The sequence below is a fragment of the Mytilus galloprovincialis genome, chromosome 7 (assembly GCF_965363235.1).
Source record: "Mytilus galloprovincialis chromosome 7, xbMytGall1.hap1.1, whole genome shotgun sequence".
Taxonomy (NCBI): domain Eukaryota; kingdom Metazoa; phylum Mollusca; class Bivalvia; order Mytilida; family Mytilidae; genus Mytilus; species Mytilus galloprovincialis.
In genome coordinates this window covers 26,104,941-26,120,995 of record NC_134844.1, presented here as the reverse complement: position 1 = coordinate 26,120,995, position 16,055 = coordinate 26,104,941, and the positions used below count along the sequence as shown (strand labels likewise).

At 34.0% G+C, this 16,055-nt stretch overlaps 1 protein-coding gene across 1 annotated transcript in view; it reads right to left on the bottom strand.

Moving 5' to 3' along the window:
* Positions 1-14,897, bottom strand: part of LOC143082645 (uncharacterized) — a 35,898-nt gene extending 21,001 nt beyond the window's left edge. The window contains exons 1-2 of the mRNA XM_076258439.1: positions 14,847-14,897; positions 4,974-5,246 (exon numbers count right to left, since the gene is read on the bottom strand). Of these exons, the coding sequence (XP_076114554.1) occupies positions 4,974-5,205 (232 nt within the window). The 5' untranslated portion in view covers positions 5,206-5,246; positions 14,847-14,897. The remainder of the gene's footprint in view (positions 1-4,973; positions 5,247-14,846) is intronic.
* Positions 14,898-16,055: the final 1,158 nt, after the last annotated feature.

The window sequence follows — 16,055 nt, the reverse complement described above, 5'->3', positions numbered from 1 at the left end:
TTTACATCAACAGTTACAAATAATAAGTAGGAAACAACACGAACTCCACTAAAAACCAGGAGTGAAATCAGGTGCTCCGGAAGGGTAAGCATTTCCTGCACCGTATATGGCACCCATCATGTTATTTCTTTGTTCAGTTCGGTAATGATGGAAGGTTGTTATGATTGAGGAAGAATATCACTGAGATATGATTTCTGAAACTCTTTTGTCATAATGGCCAATCAGCTCATGATGGCGACCATAAAATTGCTTGAGTAATGACCTTAATTTGATTGATTCATAGCCCTGTCTTAGCAACTTTTGAGAAAGCAGTATTCCTTGTTCAACAAAATTAAGGTACTTTTAGCTAGCTCTAGAGTAACGTATCAATTGAGACACATATACTCCATATGCTGATGCCGCTTTTTCAAATTCGTAATTATATATATCTGATTGGCAACCACTGTTCTACATGTAATTGCCACTTTAGAAACCTATTTTATAGTAAACAACAGAAATGTGGAGAAATGCTCTCTTAAGTTGGACTATCTATATCAAATGTATTTTGCTTTCTAAGCAATGTTTTTTTTTGAACTAATAAAATGAAACAAAGGCATTGGTATGCAACACGAGTACGATAAGTACGGAATAAAATGAAAACTCAAACAGTGTTGAAATAATAGGGTTGGTCCTTAATATGCAAGATGCAAATATAATTACAATGTTGAACATAAAGTTGTTTATAAATGACTCTATCGTGGGTATTGGGACAGAGGATGTTTGCTGTTTTTCTACAAAAAACGAAAGGCATGGATAAATTTATTAAAATCTAAGAGCTTGCTATAAATTAATAAATCAAAGCGCTGTAAGCGCTGAAGGCAGTTAACCAAAAACCAAGGCAACCGTAATTATGAAAACTGTGGCAATGTTGCCTCAACATTTAACATTCATGTATAGTACATTCATGTTTTCTAATGATTTATTTATTAAGGCAAATAATTTATATGTTATCAAGGTTTCAAAAGCAATGCATATATCAATGTATATGTTTTATGGTGAGTCTGCAGTGGTACAAGTTCCCAATGATTGCAGTTGTTCTACTTGGCAGTTAACCTTGGTTAGAAGTTCAATTTGACGTAGTATGAACATGTAATAGTATGAATGGACTGGTTTCCCTAGAAAGAAAACTGAGTTTGTGTTCTATAGTACAAAAGTTACGAGACACGAATCAGACAAATGTTCACTACAACAGGGATCAAAGATGAGGTATGACTGACTTGCCCATAGTAAATGTAAATGATTTGTTATTTTGTCCCATACATATGAATATATATAATTTAAGGGTGGGGATCTCAACGTTTTTCAAGTTCTCAAACAGGTAGGGCTAGGAAGAGGAATTAGGGGGCAGGATGCCCAGCCCCCTCTTTTTGGGAAAAAAATTTTGGTTACTTATATAAGGAATCACTGAAGCGTGACTGGAGCGGGCCCCTCTTAGGTCAGTCAGTGGGCCCCACTTATGAAAATTTCTGGATCCGCTACTGGGGGTAGGGTGACCCTAGGGACTTCCCCCACATTTCATTTTATTTGTTATATTGTCCCATACATGAATATATATGGTTTAGGGGTGGAGATCTCATTGGTTTCCAAGTTCTCAAACAGGAAGGGTAGGGTGACCCAAGGGACTCCCCCTATATTTCATTTATTTAGTTATATTGATCCATACATGAATATATATTGTTTCGGTTTTGGGATCTAGACCGTTTCCAAGTTCTCAAGCAGAAGGGTTGGGATGACCACAGGGACTTCCCTTATATTTCATTTGATTTGTTATATTGTCCCATACATGAGTATATATGGTTTAGGGGTAAGGATCTTGACCATTTCCAAGTTCTCAAACAGGAGGGTGAACAGTGACCTCAGGGACTCACCCTATCTTTCATCTGATTTGTTATATTGTCCCATACATGAATATATATGGTTTAGGGATGGGGATCTCGACCATTTTTAAATTCTAATACAGGAGGGGTGGGGTGACCCCTAGCGACTCTTCCTATATTTCATTTGATTTTTCATATTGTCACAAGCATGAATATATATGGTTAAGGGGTGTGGATCTCGACCGTTTCCAAGTTCTCAAACAGGAGGGGGTGGGGTAACTCCAGGGACTCCCCCTATATTTCATTTTTTATTTAATATATTGTCCTATACTTGAATATATGCAGGGGCGGATTCAGACGGGGGAGGGTTGCGGGCTTGCACCCCCCTTAAATTTGCAAAGCATGGGTTGTTCTCAGCTTAATAAAGAAAATTCCGATAATTTTACCTCAATTTTTTTTAGCCTCGCTCTGCTTGGCGAAAATTTAAGTTTGCGCCCCTCCTAGCCTAAAATCCTGGATCTGCCCCTCATATGGTTTAGGGGTGGGGAGCTCGACCGTTTCCAAGTTATCAAACAGGAGGTGGTAGAGTGGCCCAAAGAAAGCCACCTATATATCATATGATTTACTTACATTAAGGTATATATAATATAGTTGCATTATTTGTGAAAATAAAGAATAAAACTTTCAGCTACTTTAATTGACCCTTCAAAATTGAGAAAAAAACAAATAACCCCTCGAAATTGCAGTAATATGTTTACACTTTAAAAGCATCTCACATGCATTATCATCATTTATCATTTATAAAAAAAATTTAGAGTGTGACCATGAACATGTATATTGTTAGATATACTGTTCACAGCTGTCACGTTGTATTGGATTTTTAAATTAAAATTTATCAAAAAACAATTTTTAGTTTCTGAATAAAATATTTTTCTGCTTTTTCTTTATTTTACATATATCTTTTGGTTTACAATACTAGTGTTTATATTCATTTACCATGCATAGATGTATTTTTTCATCTGCTTGGATTTATTTTGTAAATGATCGTCAAACCCGGAATTACCCTTATCCGCTTCCGGAATCAGATCCGATTTTGTAAAATTTTGTCTTCACGGCCGCCATTGTTATGTGTTTACAATGTTGTTTTTGTCAATCAGATACGATTTTACTCAAATTTATACAATATTTGTCGGCGATTTTCTGTATAAAGCTAGCGGTTGAACAAAATATACATCGCCGTCATGAATAATAATGATAAAAATAAGTTTTTAGCTCGTTTAATTGGAGACTTTGGTGAACATGGTGAAAAGGTTTGCAAAGTAATTTCTAAGTAAGGCGACTACGTCAGGCGTAGCTAGAAACCAACTATCCTAGTCGAAATTCCGATTGCAAAAGTGGAAGGTATCGGACCACCGCTAATTTGCACACCTGCCTTCAAATTGAAAAGCTACGAAAATTTCTTTTTCTAATTTGAAATTGCCGCCAACAGCATGAACAGTTGAATTATATAATAGACTACTGACGTAGTTGTACTACGTATTGATGACAAACAATATTCCTACGACTTTTGTCATTTGGGAAATCTAAACTGCTTTTCTTAAGAGATTTTCGGCGATTAGATATTTCATACAATTGTTCTTTGACATCTTAGCTAAAAGCACAAGTCATAATGAACTACACAAGGATTTTTAATAAGCACTACTTCCTATGTGTAACTTTAAAACTTTTGGATAAATCGACGATCATTTAAGGTTTTTCTGGTCATTTTTTATGTAATCCAGAATAAAAAGTATTAAAAAAGTGTTCAATTAGTTATATATAACATAGTAACAAGCTAGATAATAACAATGGCAAGTATTTCAGGATTTATTGGGTAGAACACAAATCTAGGGTGCTCGCATAATGCAGCTTAACTGCATAATTAAAAATGCGTATGTTTTTCGATTTTCTGAACTCAAAATACGGTCACCAATCTATAAAGTTCATGCTTGTGTCAATTTCTGTATTCCAGTCAAACGTGTTCCACGATTCTTACGCTTTTGGGTTTCATTCACAGTCCAAATTTCTTGACACAAAGTCATTGTATAAATAAAAGATATCCAAGGTGTTTTTCTCACAAACATTTGTGTCATTTGTGACACTGGGATTTGCATTCTTGGACACAGCGTATTACTCCTAACCCGAATATTTAACGCCCTTCTTGTAATCGATCTCTATTCTCGGTAAATGATTTTGTCATCATATATCAGCAGAATATATCGACTTAATCATTCAGTAAGAATTCTCTAAAAAATACAAAAACCAAAATTATAAACAGGAAGTTTCACATGAAACGAAATTATCGACGGTTACCGGTAACGGAAATGAACGAAATCCGGAAATCGTAATTTTTCCAAAAATAAAAAAAATCGGGGCGGGCGGGGATGAAAATCTATCAATTAATTTTAATTGGCCTAAGTTTCATAACATTTGGTTGAGGCAATCTTACGTTAAAGAACAGAAACTAAAAATTCAGCATTTTTTTCTTTTGTAAAGGAGCATTACTCTACAACAGTAAAAGTGATACCTCCAAAAAGTAAACTTAATCTGTATTTTGTGATAACTAGCAAATTTGTATAAGTTTCATAACATGGTTGATGCAAACTAAAGTTGAAGAACGGAAACAAAAATTAAGCAATTTTATATTTGTAAAGGGGCATAACTTTATAATGGTAAAAGTGATGCCACCAACATTTTAAACTTGATCTGTGTTTTGTGGTTATAGCATTGTGTGTAAGTTTTATAACTTTTCATTGAGGCAAACTATAGTTAGAGAACAGAATTAAAATAGGTAACCACATTAAAAAAAAATGTAAAAAAAAATCATCATAAAAAGTGCTTATAACACATTGTAACATGTGAATTAAAAAATTCTGGCCATGAGACTTAAATGCAGATCTCGTCACAATGATCACTATAGCTCTTTAAAGTGTTTTTGTTTATTACCGGTTAAAATATATAAATTACAAGAATTGAATTTCGGGTAGTTATCCTGCTGTTTTTTGGGTTGTTTTTTTTTTGTCGTATTATACATCCCCATCCTTGAAACCAGCTAGGTTATGAAAAAAAAGAACATACTTGGTGAACTTAGTGGTGAAATAGTAATAGGGGTTGTTCCTTTTGTAAACTGATACTGCTGAACATAATCTTTTGGTTTTGCATCCTTAATTGTGAGCATTGAACAGCTTCCATTGCTTTCAATGTCATATGATCCTTGCATTATGTTAGTTCCATTAGGTCCATTCAAATGCAGATATGTTGTACCATTATCCCAGCGTTCATTTCCACTGCATGTGTAACAAATAACCATAATTAAGTTATTGTCTTTCTGTAAAACTTCCTTCCCAGCAACTGAAAAAAAAAGATCAGAACAATATTTATTCGTATGTAAAACACAGATTTGTTTCAAAAAATACATTTAAAAATGTTTTTCTTAGATCCTTCATTGATACAAAGATTCATATTTTTTCTGAAGATGTGTTATATATAGAACCTGTTACATATTCAATAATTATAAACTCATTGGTCTTTAAATAAACTTATTATTAAAGATTATTAATTTAACACCTATTAAAATAAGTAAGGTTTGGATATTGTTTTATTAGTACTAACAATGATTTTGGTTTTGATAATTTTTTTGATAATTTATTTAACTTAATATCTGCATATACGTGATACAATATTTAATGAAAATGTAACTACATACTTTTAAAGGGGACCCAATTTTAATCTATTACATCAGTGCAATTTTATGATAATTGCAGGGCAGATTTTTTATTCCACATTTCTGACTGCCAAATTATTATTGCTTTCTCATACTAGTAACTCTAGAAACATAGTTATTGGAGAATTCAGGAAGGGCATTCAGGAGAGTGATACTGTTTCTTGTATTAATAGGGTCAATTTTGCTTATTGATTGAAATTGAAAATAAAATTTGGACCATTTACCCAGACAATCATTCACATTTCAGAATCATATAAAATTTAACAGAAGTTGATAGTTAAAAATGAATACCCTTTGAATATATAACGACTTTAAACATCTTTATATAATTTTCATCGAAGTACAATATCCCATCTTGAAGATGGTAGATATATTAATGGGGTGTATTATGATTCCGCATTTTTTGCAAAAATCTGATTTCACGTTTCTGCATTTTCATGATTTCTTTTCCGAAATAAATAAATACCTCCTTTCCTTATCTTTACCTGTATTTCACCCGTATAAAAATGGGGATAATGATATGTAAGATTTTATTTCATTATAGTATTTTTCCTTAATTTGAATTTCATTTTGATAATATAATTTCTTTTCAAAAGTCCAGCTGATATACAATGAACTAATGAAAATAATAGTGATAAAATGAGCACTTCAAAGAGCATCAACTTGTAGTTTCTATTCCATCAAATTGACTCAATCTCTTTAATTCTATTCATGTGATCATATTCAAGAACCTATAATTACAAAGATATGATAGGAAACAATAAACACACATGAAACATATTGTCGCTGGGCTTTAAAATGTTGTAAATTACAAATTTTTCAAGAAAATAATATCTCACAAACAGGCTTTGAAAATTTTGGCAAAATGCATGCTTCCAAAATGCTGTATTTGAACTTGAACATTTTTGTAAATAGCAATCATTTTTTTCCCAAATCCATTCTACAACGATTTTCAAGTTTTCATACAACATTTTGGAAGCAAACTTTACAAACAACTGACATTGGCAATTTTGTAACATATGTCTTATTTCACACATTTTGGTTGGTCTAACTGTATGCTATTTTGTAATACCAAAGATTTCCTCCTGCCCAGACCATTGGTGTCAAAAAGTATTTTTAGCCAAAAAAGTCATTAAACAACATTTTAGAAGCTCAGCAACGATATATGGAATGTACAACAAGACAATTAACAAATCAAAGTGTGGTGATGGCCTCAGAAAAAACACAGTGTGGTGATGGCCTCAGAAAAAACACAGTGTGGTGATGGCCTCAGAAAAAACACAGTGTGGTGATGGCCTCAGAAAAAACACAGTGTGGTGATGGCCTCAGAAAAAACACAGTGTGGTGATGGCCTCAGAAAAATCAAAGTGTGGTGAAGGCCTCAGAAAAATCAAAGTGTGGTGAAGGCCTCAGAAAAATCAAAGGGTGGGGATGGCCTCAGAAAAATCAAAGGGTGGGGATGGCCTCAGAAAAATCAAAGGGTGGGGATGGCCTCAGAAAAATCAAAGGGTGGGGATGGCCTCAAAAAAACAAAGGGTGGTGATGGCCTCAGAAAAATCAAAGTGTGGTGATGGCCTCAGAAAAATCAAAGGGTCGGGATGGCCTCAGAAAAAACAGTGTGGTGATGGCCTCAGAAAAAACAAAATGTGGTGATGGCCTCAGAAAAATCAAAGTGTGGTGATGGCCTCAGAAAAATCAAAGGGTCGGGATGGCCTCAGAAAAAACAGTGTGGTGATGGCCTCAGAAAAAACAAAATGTGGTGATGGCCTCAGAAAAATCAAAGTGTGGTGATGGCCTCAGAAAAATCAAAGTGTGGTGATGGTCTCAGGAACCAGATGCTCCGCAGGGTGCAGCTTTATACGACTGCAGAGGTTGAACCCTGAACGGTTGGGGCAAGTATGGACACAACATTCAAGCTGGATACAGCTCTAAACTTGGATTGTGATTAAATAGTTGACACAGCATAGGTTTCTGACACAGAATGAATGTGGTCTAATGAACTTAAATTTTTTTCACTATGCTGTTGAATATAAATCCTCTCAAAAAATGTTTGAAGAAATTTTCTTTTTATTTATGAAATCTGAAATGAGAAAAATTTAGGACCCTTTGGACTTTTATGTAGACCAATTTGAAAACAGGACCAAAAATTAAGGATCTACATACACAGTTAGATTTGGCATATCAAAGAACCCCAATTATTCAATTTTTTTATGAAATCAAACAAAGTTTAATTTTGGACCCCGATTTAGACCACCTTGAAAACTGGGCCAATAATCAAAAATCTAAGTACATTTTTAGATTCAACATATTAAAGAACCCCAAGTATTCAATTTTTGTTAAAATCAAACTAAGTTTAATTTTGGACCCTTTAGACCAATTTGAAAACGGGACCAAAAATTAAGAATCTACATACACAGAACTTTAGATTTAGCATATCAAAGAACCCCAATTATTCAATTTTTGATGAAATTAAACAAAGTTCAATGTTGGACCCTTTGGGCCCCTTATTCCTAAACTGTTGGGACCAAAACTCCCAAAAATCAAACCCAACCTTCCTTTTATGGTCATAAACCTTGTGTTCAAATTTCATAGATTTCTATTTACTTATACTAAAGTAATGGTGCGAAAACCAAGAATAATGCTTATTTGGGCCCCTTTTTGGCCCCTAATTCCTAAACTGTTGGGACCTCAACTCCCAAAATCAATCCCAACTATCCTTTTCTAGTCATAAACCCTGTGTTTAAATTTCACTGATTTCTATTTACTTATACTATAGTCATTGTGCGAAAACCAAGAATAATGCTTATTTGGGCCCTTTTTTGGCCCCTAATTCCTAAACTGTTGGAACCAAAATTCCCAAAATCAATCCCAACCTTCCTTTTGTGGTCATAAACCTTGTGTCAAAAGGAGTAGGTCCGGTAAGGGTGATTTTGGCCTCAAATTTCAGGTTCATCCAACGAAAGATTTTGGACACTTTTTAAACAATTAAGGGAATACGATACAGTAGCAGGGGCAGATAATAATGTTTTCAAAACTTTTCGTGTTGTTTTCGCGACGTTGGTAACCAGAACGTTGTAATTTCGCGGTGTTTCTAATAAGAACGTTACTATTTCGCGATGTCGCTTTAAATAAAGTCATATTTTTCGCGGAATATTCGCTACCGTCATAATCAGGTTGCGCGGATTTCAAAACTAGAGGCTCTAAAGAGCCTCTGTCGCTCACCTTGGTCTATGTGAATATTAAACAATGGACACAGATGGATTCATGACAAAATTGTGTTTTGGTGATGGTGATGTGTTTGTAGATCTTACTTTACTAAACATTCTTGCTGCTTACAATTATCTATATCTATAACAGTACTTTCTGTGGAAAATGTTATTGAAAATCTTCAAATTCTAAGAAAATTGTTAAAAATTGACTATGAAGGGCAATAACTCCTTAGGGGGTCAATTGACTATTTTGGTCATAGTGACTTATTTTTAGTTCTTACTTTGCTGTACATTATTGCTGTTTACAGTTTATCTCTATCTATAATAATATTCAAGATAATAACAAAAAAACAGCAAAATTTCCTCAAAATTTCCAATTCAGGGGCAGCAACCTAACAACCGATTATCTGATTCATCTGAAAATTCCAGGGCAGATAGATCGTGACCTGATCAACAATTTTACTTCCTGTCAGATTTGCTCTTTATGCTTTGGTTTTTGAGTTATAAGCCAAAAACTGCATTTTATCCCCCATGTTTTATTTTTAGCCATGGCAGCCATCTTGGTTTGTTTGCCGATTTACCGGACACATTTTTTTAACTAGATACCCCAATGATGATTATGGCTAAGTTTGGTTAAATTTGGCCCAGTAGTTTCAGAGGAGAAGATTTTTCTAAAAGATTACTAAGATTTACGAAATTTGTTAAAAATTGACTATAAAGGGCAATAACTCCTAAAGTGGTCAACTGACCATTTTGGTCTTGTTGACTTTTTTGTAGATCTTACTTTGCTGAACATTATTGCTGTTTACAGTTTATCTCTATCTATAATAGTATTCAAGATAATAACCAAAAACAGCAAAATTTCCTTAAAATTACATATTCAGGGGCAGTAACCCAACAACGGGTTGTCTGATTCATCTGAAATTTTCAGGGCAGATAGATCTTCACCTGATAAACAATTTGACCCCGTCAGATTTGCTCTTAATGCTTTGGTTTATGAGTTATAAGCCAAAAACTACCCCTATGTTCTATTTTTAGCCATGGCGGCCATCTTGGTTGGTTGGCGGGGTCACGCCACACATTTTTTAAACTAGATACCCCAATGATGATTGTGGCCAAGTTTGGTTTAATTTGGCCCAGCAGTTTCAGAGGAGAAGATTTTTGTAAAAGTTAACGACGACGGACGCCGGAGGCAAAGTGATGGGCCAGGTGAGCTAAAAAGTACCTGCTAAAAAAGCGGCTATGTCGTTTTTAAAAGACGGCGAAATCCGCCGAAGAGCAGTGAGATCAAAGGAAATACTGTAGATGAACAAAAATAAATAAAATACAACTTTGCATGACGAATTGAAGAAATAGTAATAGACACAGAAGAGAGTTCTGACAGTATAACATGGAAAGACGGAAGAAGAATTGTGGAGCTTTTTAGTCTGGCAAAAGCACTGAATAAGTGTCAAAACTACGGCCAAACGGAATCTGCTAAACGTACTAAGAGAAAGAAAAATTGCAAGGATTTCGGAGCTATCCTACTATTCGTTGCTTAAACTGTAACATGCTGAATAACATTTTAACATATAAGACACATTACGGAACAAAAGGACCTGCTATTTTGTACATCAGCACAAACATAACAAAAGCTGCAATAGCTAATTATGAGTATAGATTTTATATAGAATGGACCGTTGGTTTTCCCATTTGAATGGTTTTACACTAGTAATTTTAGGGCCCTGTATAGCTTGCTGTTTGGTGTGAGCCAAGGATACGTGTTGAAGGCTGTACCTTGACCTATAATGGTTTACTTTTATAAATTGTTACCTGGATTGAGAGTTGTCTCATTGCCACTCATACCACATCTTCCTATATCTATTAATAGCTGCTTGACGTCCAGCGGCAAATATTTAAGTGAACATTTATGATATCAACATGTTATTTTGTTGAAACTAAAAGAAATGAGAAAATGTATGAACCCGTGATTATATTAACAAGAAAATTTTAACAAAATATATGGCGCATAGGGTGGCCGAATCGGGTCTAGTGTTGAAAGATTTGAAATCCATATACACAAAAGTCATTACTATGGCGTGGGGTACAGCTGTAAAATATTTTTCATGACGAGAACATTTATTTTCATTCATTGATAATGAAGTCAATAATACTATATTGAATTGAAAGATAATTATAAATAAAAATGTCTCTCATCCTGTTCTGGACTTGCTTTGGTATATAAAAAAAAAAAGCTGCACCTTTATACTTCTATAAGATTTTTCTGTTTTGCCGTACATCTAATCTGCTGGGATCCTTTTTTAAATCCTTTTTTATTATGAAAAGGTTCCTGTCCAAATTCCGTTTCATAAATGTTTAGCACAAATGTTTAGTGATTTTATGAATAACCATCTTATGATTGTTTATGATAAAGTATCAACGCTTTGTAAAACACCTTCATATCACAGCATAGTTGTGTACGGCGGGAAGGATTACACGACATTGGTGCGATTAAAACTTTATATAACGTAATTTAGCGCCATACTGACAGACGTCGTAAAAAAATAAGATATATGGCTTTTATTGAAAAAACAAGCACATGGACCCATATTTTTTTCTTTTGCAATCAATCAAGTACTGTTTCAAGAACACTCCGCCAATATTTCAAGAAAAAATCAACGATCAACTTTTTTCTGCACTTCCGAAAAGACGCAAAAATATGGTCAATTTCTTTATTTCGCATATATCAATCTAAATCCGGAAAATGATAATTTGGTTTAACCCTAAACTTGTTTCAGCATGTAGATGCCATGGATCAAGGGAACGTTTTACAAAAAACCCGGTTAAGTTATGACTTTTTGTTCAAAAGTATTGTTACTTTCTTTAAAAGTCATTATTTGTGAATTTTCTGGAATTTTCTTCCAAATATGCAAATTTCGAACCAAATTATCTCAAAAGGTAAGACATGAAGGTACTTTTTTCTTTTCATATTTGGAAAGTACACATTGAAATTGACCTACTATCAAAATTTTAGGAAAAAATCAACAAGGGATCTCTACTATATCGTATGCCCTTAAATGTCTATTTCAATTGATTCAATTAGTATATGTGAAAGGTTTTAGCTGATTAAGTCATTAAAAACCCTCCGATTCAAGCAAAAATATGAAAAACCTATCAAATATGCAAAAAAATCGTCACTTTTCAGATGGTTTTTGTCAAAAATGAAAGTGGCCGCATCCGTGTTCATCCTCAACCTTTATATATGTCATGTATTATCATTAAATACAACTTACATTCCAATATTATGAATGAACACGAATGCGGCCACTTTCATTTGAGACGGAAACCGTCTAAAATTTAACCAAAATGCTAAAATTGTGAAGATTTCAGTAATTTAGCATGACTTAATGATGTTAGTACCCGATATATGTGCATTGTATTGTCAAAAACAGACCATATTTGTGTAGCCGAAGCATTCTACTTTCCAATAAATAGCTAAAGGATAATATTTTCACAATTTTGCAAAACTGCTATATTTTGGGGCCAAAATGGGGTCTTACTGAACCTACTCCTTTCATAGATTTCTATTCACTTAAACTAAAGTTATAGTGTGAAAACCAAGAAAATGCTTATTTGGGCCCTTTTTGGTCCCTAATTCCTAAAATGTTGGGACCAAAACTCCCAAAATCAATCCCAACCTTCCTTTTGTGGTCATAAACCTTGTGTCAAAATTTCATCGATTTATATTCACTTTTACTAAAGTTAGAGTGCGAAAACTAAAAGTATTCGGACGACGACGACGCAAGACGACGACGACGCCGCCAACGTGATAGCAATATACGACGAAAAATTAAAATTTTTGCAGTCGTATAAAAACACAGTGTGGTGATGGCCTCTGAAAAAACAAAGTGTGGTCAGATGGCCTCAGAAAAATCAAAGAGTGGTGATGGCCTCAGAAAAACACAGTGTGGTGATGGCCTCAGAAAAAACAAAGTGTGGTGATGGCCTCAGAAAAAACACAGTGTGGTGATGGCCTCAGAAAAAACAAAGTGTGGTGATTGCCTCAGAAAAAACAAAGTGTGGGGATGGCCTCAGAAAAAACAGTGTGGTGATGGCCTCTGAAAAAACAAAGTGTGGTCAGATGGCCTCAGAAAAATCAAAGAGTGGTGATGGCCTCAGAAAAACACAGTGTGGTGATGGCCTCAGAAAAAACAAAGTGTGGTGATGGCCTCAGAAAAAACACACTGTGGTGATGGCCTCAGAAAAAACAAAGTGTGGTGATTGCCTCAGAAAAAACAAAGTGTGGGGATGGCCTCAGAAAAAACAGTGTGGTGATGGCCTCTGAAAAAACAAAGTGTGGTCAGATGGCCTCAGAAAAATCAAAGAGTGGTGATGGCCTCAGAAAAACACAGTGTTGTGATGGCCTCAGAAAAAACAAAGTGTGGTGATGGCCTCAGAAAAAACACAGTGTGGTGATGGCCTCAGAAAAAACAAAGTGTGGTGATTGCCTCAGAAAAAACAAACTGTGGTGACGGCCTCAGAAAAAACAGTGTGGTGATGGCCTCAGAAAAAACACATTGTGGTGATGGCCTCAGAAAAAACACAGTGTGGTGATGGCCTCAGAAAACTGCCAATGATCATGTTTCCTGATATTAATATTATAATAATTCAAAGTATAATTTGTCAAACAAGCATTTGTATAATGACAATTTGTCTATGTCTTATTGATTTCCAGTCATAGATTTTTAAATATGTGAATCATTGATATCTTATTTAACATGACCTTATTTAAAATATTTTTACAGGTCAATTCAATCTTTAAGATTATTTCTCAAGGATTCCCTTTTTTACATTGAATCCTTTTTAATAAGTGAACATGCTGGTGGGCACGTGTGCAAAACCATCTAGCTCCAACTAAGAGTAAATTTTAAATGAGTGGTTTTCATACAATCTGGCCCAAATGAGGTCAAATTATTGTCTTACAAGAAAACTATATGTCAGCGATGTTTATAGACTTATAAAATATGACAAATAACACAAAACTGGCTGCTAAAAGAGACTTGTCATTTCAATATTCTACCTTTTTTTGATGTTATGAAGAAAAAAAACTAACTTTTAATCCTTTGACTGATTTTAGAAAATTTTCAAGTTGGAGACAGTAATTTGACAAGCTAAGCAAATCATCCCTATTGGTGTATTATTCCATTGATTTTTTTTGTGATAATATTTCATACCTTGCTACTCACTTGTATCTATAAGGCCTGTAAGCAACAACATTATTTTTGGTAGGCAGTAACCAAAAAGTGTAAGAAGTTTTGAATCTATGTCATTTATGTTGCCTAGGATAACATTAATTAACAGATTGTCAATGATCTCTGAAGCTTGAGGATGTTTCTAGACTACATCTAAACCTTAGTTGTCGCCATTGGATATGACTGTAACTAAGAAACACACTCTATTTAACATTTGAAAACCACTGATAACCTATTGTTATTCAATTTTTTTCTTGATTTAAGCTAAAAACACATTAAATAATTCAAAAAAGTATTCATACTTCATCATGAATTCAGAATTGTATTAACTTTCGGTGTCCCTTCAACATTTTTCTTACAATGACATTATACCTCCATAAACTTTGAAAGTAAATTGCAATCCATGGCATTTTAAATTTACAACATCAAATCTTTACTTCCCATGAACAAATCAACAGGTGCCACTAGTGGAGCAGAACTTGCTCATCCTTCAAGATCACCTGAATTTATCCCTTTTTAAGTAGGGTTTGTGTTGCTTGGTTGACATTTCATTTTCATTATTTTTGCAAGTTTGTGTATAATAATGATGTCAAAGACAACATCAAACAAGTTATATGTCCTTTTTTTTAATCCTTAGAACACAGTTATCAACGTGTTTAAATATAAACATTAAATAGTCTAAACAATATTCCATGGACAATAACCAAGGATGTCCAATACAAGTGCATTTTTTTTACCATATCTACTGATGCTAAATGAACCTCATTAAATTTAAATATACACTTACACTGACACTTTGCTGCAGATGTTGTCGATACAGAACAAAGGATTATCAGAATAAACACTGTAAAGAAAAAATAAAGTAAAAGCTGATTAGTTAAACAATATGACACACATATTTCTCTATTTCTTGAAAAAGTACACTCTTAAAAACTGAATCAACATCAAAACTTTGCAAATATGTTACAATAGACCACTTTCGAGTTCATCCGTCACCGGCAAAAACTCGTCAATTATGCGGCCTTTATGACGTCATTTACCAGATAGAGGGGATCGCCTGTATCCCTGCACTGTTTACGTTCATCAAGCGTCTTAGTGATCGTCGTTGTGCAGGATAAACTAGAAATAATGGTTGTTCTGTAGGTACTAAATGACAATTCCCTAATGACAAACAGTGCTGATTGTCAATTTTGAGAATTTAATTTGCTGAATAATTCGTACAATATAGAATTATAGTTTTCCAACCACTCGCTCAACATTGAAACGGAAGTGACGACGCCCCTCAACGCACAAAGGACGTTCACTAAAACCAGAGTTTTTGAAGGAAATGCATCGAACTCGAAAGTTGTCTATTGGTTTGGGTTTGGTTTGTTTTTTGTATTTTGCACTAAAATCAGATTGATAAAACCTTCCCTTGTGTAAACAATTTTTAACTTAATAACCTAATTGCTGTATTTGGCAAACTTTTCAGATTTTAGGTCCTCAATGTTTTTCAACATACAACTTTTTTTAAAGGGTCACTGATGAGTCTTTTGTAAAAAAAGAAATAGTGTCTGGCATACATGGCATAAGCCTGAAAAGTTATTTTGACAAACATTCAAACAAAAAACCTGTTCCCAATTTATTTTTTACAGTAAAAACACTATAAATGTAATTAGCCAACTACATATGATTTCACATTAAAGTGTTAAGAAAAATGCAACTTTAAATAAATTATCAAGATTGGAAATCAGTTGCCTCATGTCTAGCTACCAATTAACAAGAATAAGAAATTAAGCAAAATTAACAAATGCTGATCCAACTTTGTATTGAAGGTATAATAAATGACATGCTATGGAAAACCAATTTAGAGAATCAAAGGGGTTTATTACGCTCACCAAGCATCTATATATAATAGTGAATAATCTGAGTTTAAACTTTATTCTCTTAGTAAGTTTAGAAAATTAAAGGGGAACCAAATATAAGGATATATTATTGTAACCAGGCATAATATGTC